Raw genomic sequence first — 7,155 nt, forward strand, 5'->3', positions numbered from 1 at the left:
TATTTCTTAAAAGGAGAACAAATTCATGGAAAATGCTCAGTAGCATGAACCACATGTTGGAAATATAAATGAAATATCATCTTACCACACTGGCTTTATAAAAAATAATATAACCAGGCATAATGGCACATACTTGATTTAAAATCTGTTTACTTAAGATGTTGTTTATCCAATTTCTTCATTTTGTTATTCATAAATACCCTGTGGTCACCCTGTCTAGTCCCCATGGAGTTCTTACTACTCATTGTAGATCTCTCTCACTTGTTTTGTGTGTGGCATTTGCTACTCCTTCTAAGTCTACTTAGTCTTTTGAATCAATTTTTAGGTATTTTCTGAAGTTTTTAATTCTTCTAAGAGTATTGTGTTTCCTCTCTTCTTGACTGTTTTCCTCTCACTGTTTGATTCCTGTATAACGTATGCTTTGTTCTTTTCATCCCTTCTTTGTTCTTTTTCATTTAGACATTTGTCCGCTGACTTTTAAGTTCAATAATGTTAGGTTTTGTAGATATGAAACCTACCAACTACTTAATTTCACATATTATACATATTATTTCTAAAATCATATAATTTTCTTTGGTAGATTTTAATTCTCTTTTAACTTTTCCATTTTAGACTATGGTGAAAATTTTCTTTGCCTTATGTTAAATAGTTGTTTTACTTTTTAGACTCGTGTTTAAAAAGTAAATTTTATCTTCTATGTTATTTTTGTTTTTTCTCTTTATTGTTGTTGAAACTTTATGTTCCATCTCATACTTGTAAGTTATTATATTTAAGTATTACCCATGGGGTGGTACAGAAAATAAGGAAATACAAGTGCTATTTCTTTAATTCTAAATTAATCAGAGGAGAAGCCAATTGTCCTCCAAAACTCATTTGTTTGAACTGTTACAGCTTTCAGTCTGTCCACCTGGCCTCTGTCAAGAGCTGTTATGGTTTTCCTTTTCCCAAATCATCTCTTGATTTGCTGCCCATATAAATGGTAAAACTCTTAGAAATAAAAAAAGAAATCAGCACATTGAAATTACCAGAGAAGCTATTTCTATTCTACTAGTACATTTTATTCTTTTTATTTTCATTGATCTCTGCTATTTCAAACAAATGTGATATCAGGGATAGCAGTGTTGATTGTCTCTTTTATATTAGGTATTGTGATACCAGGGCCTTGCCACTGTGTGTCATTAATCTTCTAGAAGTAAGAACAGAATTTCTTCATTTTAATTCCTTTATATGTTACATTTATATAAGGTTACTGTTTTAATTAGCTACTTGTCATTGAGATGTTGGCTTTATTGAAATGCTGCTGATTATTAACATATTTTTCCTCAAGTTAACATGCAAAAAATTTAATGCTGATATTTAGGAAAGAAATATGAAGGATGAATTTTATTTAAAATTACATTTAGCCAAAACTAACTATAGTGAAACATAATCAAAAATTAATTTTTCTTTCCTCTTTTCTTGTTTAGTGAGTGATAGCTGCTTCAGGAATCTTGCAGAAGACCGCAGTGGAATAAATCTAAAAGATCTTGTCCAAGATCCTTCTTTGTGAGTATTTGGTTTCCATCACCAAGTATAATTTAAAATTTTATTTTTGTGTTTATTTAAAAAATAGTTTTCACAACTAATTTTAACTTTTTCTGATAATGTTACATATAGTGAAATCTAATGCAACATATATATATATATATATATATCATATATATATCATATATATTTATATTTATATGAAAAACTTTAGCAAACTTTAGGAAAGATGGTGTCATTCTGAAAGATTGACTTTCAAAATACTCATAACTGGTAACAGCAGTGTGGGAGTAGATAGTGGTCAAAGGAATTACTTACTAATTGATTTGTTTGTGGAGATGAATGTAAATCTGCTTACATCTATTTTAAGTTTCTTGAATATCTCATTTATAGTAATTATTTATTCTTTAAAATTCTTAAATATTTGTAATAACTATATATATATATGTAAATGTATTAGACCACATTTAACCTTCCATATTAGAAAACTGCATACCATAGCAAGTTTGGAGTTTTGTGGCTTTTAGTACTTTTTTAATTTATTTTTGTTTGTTGAGATGCTTGCAAGTCATTCTATAGTCTGAGCCTGCCTCCAAATCATGATCTTCCTGCCTCTGCCTCCAAAGTATCATGGATCACAACCCACTATGTTCCTTCCTGTTCTTTAAATTGTTATTTGTTGTTTGCTTTGCATATCAATTCCATTTCTTATAAGCATATATTTTATTATAATATTTATAATATGTAATTATTTCTTAATTTCATTACATTTTTGAATTTTATGTTCATCTATCAATAGGTTCAAAAAAGCAGAACCCAAAGAGACAATTTCATACTATAGATTTAATGTGATAGTACCCTGTAATTATCGAGACATATATAATGTGTCCACAATTTTACATCCATTTCACTATAACAAATTACAGGACTACACTGAACTGGATGAACTATTGTTTGAACATGGTCAAGAAGGGATGCCATTGTACAAAAGAAATATGATCACATCCCAAACCTGGCAGGATTATTTTGTCTTGTTTCTAACTTCCATTCATGGGAGCAAAGTTTGACTTGTGGTAAGATTAAGATGAGGTGATATCTAATAGTCTCTTTTTCTCTGGGTGATTTTTGTGTATCTCCATTTTGTAGGTGTTAAAAGTAAAGCCAAGGAGGATTAGACACTTATTTTAGCTGATTAATGTATCTGTTTGAATAACTAATTTGCATGCATACTGAATTTCTAAATAAATAAATATTTTCATAGTTTGCCTTCTATTTCTGAGGAAAAAATTAATGTTATATACTCTGCTGTATGTATAATTTGTCAATTTCTGTTATGTGATAAGGCCTTTTTATTTTTAGTGTCTCAATCCTGTGAAATGGCTAAGTTTAGTTTGATGTTATATTTCAATTAATAACATATCTGCACGTAAATTATTTTCAGTCAATTAAGAAATTATACTACATGGGAAATAATTTAACTTTTTCTCTCTTTAAATAGAGTAATACATATTGTTTTTTGTTTAATTAAATGTTTTATTTATTTATGTTTCAAATGTTATCCACTTTCCCAGTTCCCCCACCAGAAAACCCTATCCCACCCTGCTTCTATGAGGGTGCTACCCCACTCACTCACCCAGTCCCATCTCCCCGCCCTGGCATTCCCCTATACTGGGGCATTGAGCCTTCCCAGGAATGCTCATCAATGGTTTCTCCTTCCATTGATGCCAGATAAGGCCATCCTGTGCTACATATGCAGCTGGAGCCATAGGTCCCTCCATGTGTATTCTTCGGTTAGTGGTTTAGTCCCTGAGAGCTCTGGGGGATTTGGTTGGTTGATATTGTTGTTATTCTTATGAAGTTGCAAACCCCTTTAGTTCCTTCAGTCCTTTCTCTAACCCCTCAATTGGGGACCATATGCATTTGCAAATTACTCTTTCTAACTCTATGAAGAATTGAGTTGGAATTTTGATGGAGATTACATTGTATCTGTAGATTGCTTTTGGCAATATGGCCATTTTTACTATATTAATCCTGCCAATTCATGAGCCTTGGAGATCTTTTCATCTGCTGAGATCTTCGATTTCTTTCTTCAGAGACTTGAAGTTCAGGTCATATAGATATCTTTTATTTACTTGGTTGCACCAAAATACACACCAAGTTATTTTATATTATTTGTGACTATTGTGAAGGGTTTTGTTTCCCTAATTTCTTTGTTAGCCTTTTTATCCTTTGAGTATAGGAAGGCTACCAATTTGTTTCAGTTAATTTTATATCCAGCCACTTTGCTGAAGTTGTTTATCAGGTTTAGGAGTTCTCTGGTGGAATTTTTGGGGTCACTTAAGTNTACTATCATATCATCTGTAAATAGTGATATTTTGACTTCTTCCTTTCCAATTTGTATCCCTTTGACCTCCTTTTCTTGTCTAATTGCTCTGGCTAGGACTTCCAGTACTATATTGAATAGGTAGGAAGAGAGTGGGCAGCCTTGAGTAGTCCCTGATTTTAAGTGGGTTTGATTCAAGTTTCTCTCCATTTAGTTTGATGTTGGCTAGTGTTTTGCTGTGTATTGCTTTTACTATGTTTAGTTATGGGCCTTGAATTCCTGATCTTTACAAGACTTTTATCATGAAGGGGTGTTGAATTTTGTCAAGTGCTTTTTCAGCATATGATGAAATGATCATGTGTTTTTTGTTTGTTCATTGGGGCGGTTGAGTTTGTTAATATAGTGGATAACGTTGATGGATTTCTGTATATTGTACTGTCCCTGCATCCGTGGGATGAAGACTACTTGATAATGTTGGATGATCATTTTGATGTGTTCTTGAATTCAGTTTGCAAGAATTTTATTGAGTATTTTTACATCAATATTTATAATTGAAATTGGTCTGAAGTTCTATTTCTTTGTTGGGTCATTTTGTTTCAGGTATGAGTGTAATTTTGGTTTTATAGAATGAATTGTGAATAGTTTGAAGAGTATTGGTATTAGGTCTTCTTGAAGGTCTGATAGAATTCTGTACTAAACCCCTCTGGTCTTGGCCTTTTTTTTTTTTTTTTTTTGTCTATTTCTTTTTGTTTAGGGTTTGTGGGACTGGATAGATGGTTTATCAGATCCTGGTTTAACTTTGGTACCTGGTATCTGTCTAGAAAATTACCCATTTCATCCAGATTTTCCAATTTTGTTGAATATAGNNNTTTTTTTTTTTGGTTGGGAGGCTTTTAATGACTACTTCTATTTGTTTAGGGGTTATGGGACTGTATAGATGGTTTATCTGATCCTGGTTTAACTTTGGTACCTGGTATCTGTCTAGAAAATTACCCATTTCATCCAGATTTTCCAATTTTGTTGAATATAGGCTTTTATAGTAGGATCAATTTTTTTAAAAAATTGAGTTTTTTTCATTTTCTGTTGTTATGTCTGCCTTTTCATTTCTGATTTGGTTAATTTGGCTACTGTCTCTGTGCCCTTTGGTTAGTCTGGCTAAGGGTTTAATCTATCTTGTTGATTATTCTCAAAGAACCAGTTCCTGGTTTTGTTGATTCTTTGTATATTTCTTTTTGTTTCTACTTGGTTGAATTCATCCCTGAGTTTGATTATTTCCTGCCGTCCACTCCTCTTGGGTGTATTTGCTTCTTTTTGTTCTGGAGCTTTCAGGTGTGCTGTTAAGCTGCTAGTGTAGGGTCTCTCCAGTTTCTTTTTGGAGGCACTCAGAGCTATGAGTTTTCCTCTTAGCACTGCTTTCTTTGTATCCCATAAGTTTGGGTATGTTGTGCTTTCATTTTTATTAAATTCTAAATTGTCTTTAATTTTTTCTTAATTTCTTCCTTGACTAAGTTATCATTGAGTAGAGCATTGTGCAGCGTTCATGTGTATGTGGAATTTCTGTTGATTTTGTAGCTATTGAAGATCAGCCTTAATCCATGGTGATCTAATAGGAGGCATGGGAATATTTCAATCTTCTTATTCTTATATCTATTGAGGCTTGTTTGGTGATCCACTATATGGTCAGTTTTGGAGAAGGTACCATGAGGTGCTGAGAAGAAGGTATATTCTTTTGTTTTAGGATGAAGTATTCTATAGATACCTGGTAAGGCCATTTGGTTCATAACTTCTGTTAGTTTCACTGTGTCTCTGTTTAGTTTTTGTTTCCATGATCTGTTCATTTATGAGAGTGGGGTATTGAAGTCTCCCACTATTATTGTGTGAGGTGCAATGTGTGTTTTGAGATTTAGTAAAGTTTCTTTTATGAATGTGGGTACCCTAGCATTTGTGGCATAGATTTTCAGAATTGAAAGTTCTTCTTGGTAGATTTTCCCTTTGATGAGTATGACTTACTGTTTTTGATGACTTTTGGTTGCAAGTCTCTTTTATCCGATTTTAGAGTGGCTACTTTAGCTTGGTTTTGGGGACCTTTTGTTTGGAAAAATTTTTTCGAGCCCTTTACTCTGAGGTAGTATTTGTCTTTGACACTGGGGTACATTTCCTGTATGCAGCAAAATGCTGGGTCCCATTTACATATCCACTCTCTTCGTCTATGTCTTTTTACTGGGGAATTGAGTCCATTGTTGTTAAGAGATATTAAGGAATAGTGATTGTTATTCCTGTTATTTTTGTTGTTAGAGTTAGGATTCTGTTCTTGCAGCTATCTTTTTTTAGGTTTGTTAGAGGATTACTTTCTTACTTTTTCTAGGGTGTAATTTCTCTCTTTGTGTTGGAGTTTCCCCATTATTATCCTTTGTAGGGCTGGATTTTTGGAAAGATATTGTGTAAATTTGGTTTTGTCATGGAATATCTTGGTTTCTCTATCTATGGTAAGTAAGAGTTTTGGTGGGTAGAGTAGTCTGGGCTGGCATTTATAATCTCTTAGGATCTGTATGAGTTCTGCCCAGGATCTTCTAGCTTTCATAGTTTCTGGTGAGAAGTCTGGTGTAATTCTGATAGGTCTTCCTTTATATGTTAATTGACATTTTTTCTCTTCCTGCTTTTAATATTCTTTCTTTCTTTAGTGCATTTGGTGTTTTGATATTATGTGAGAGGAATAATTTCTTTTCTGGTCCAATTTATTTGGCATTCTGTAGGCTTCTTGTATGTTCATGTGCATCTCTTTCTTTAGGTTAGGGAAGTTTTCTTTTTTATATATTTGTTGAAGATATTTACTGGCCCTTTGAGTTTGGAGTCTTCACTCTTTTCTATAACTATTATCCTTAGGTTTGGTCTTCTCATTGTGTCCTGGATGTCCTGGATGTTTTGGGTTAGGAGCTTTTTGGACTTTTCATTTTCTTTGACTGTTGTGTCAATGTTTTCTATGGTATCTTCTGCACCTGAGATTCTCTCTTCTATCTCTTGTATTCTGTAGGTGATGCTTACATCTATGATTCCTAATCTTTTTCCTAGGTTTTCTATCTCCAGGGTTGTCTACCTATGTGATTTCTTTATTGTTCCTATTTTCATTTTTAGATCCTGAATGGTTTTGTTCAATTCCTTTGGTTGTGTTTTCCTGTAATTCTTTAAGGGATTTTTGCGTTTCCTCTTTAGGGTCTTCTATCTGTTTACTTGTGTTCTCCTGTGTTTTTTTTTTTTTTTTTTTTTTAATTTTAAGGGAGTTATTTATGTCCTCTATCATCATCATGAGA

General features: G+C 32.8%; 1 protein-coding gene across 11 annotated transcripts in view; it reads left to right on the forward strand.

Moving 5' to 3' along the window:
* Positions 1–7,155, forward strand: part of Gphn (gephyrin) — a 418,076-nt gene that overhangs the window by 90,153 nt on the left and 320,768 nt on the right. For all 11 annotated transcript variants that reach the window (XM_021201556.2, XM_021201558.2, XM_029541198.1 and 8 more), the window contains exon 2: positions 1,467–1,545. In XM_021201556.2, coding sequence (XP_021057215.1) covers positions 1,467–1,545 — 79 coding nt within the window. The remainder of the gene's footprint in view (positions 1–1,466; positions 1,546–7,155) is intronic.

This window comes from Mus pahari, chromosome 7 (assembly GCF_900095145.1).
Source record: "Mus pahari chromosome 7, PAHARI_EIJ_v1.1, whole genome shotgun sequence".
In the NCBI taxonomy this organism is placed as follows: Eukaryota; Metazoa; Chordata; class Mammalia; order Rodentia; family Muridae; genus Mus; species Mus pahari.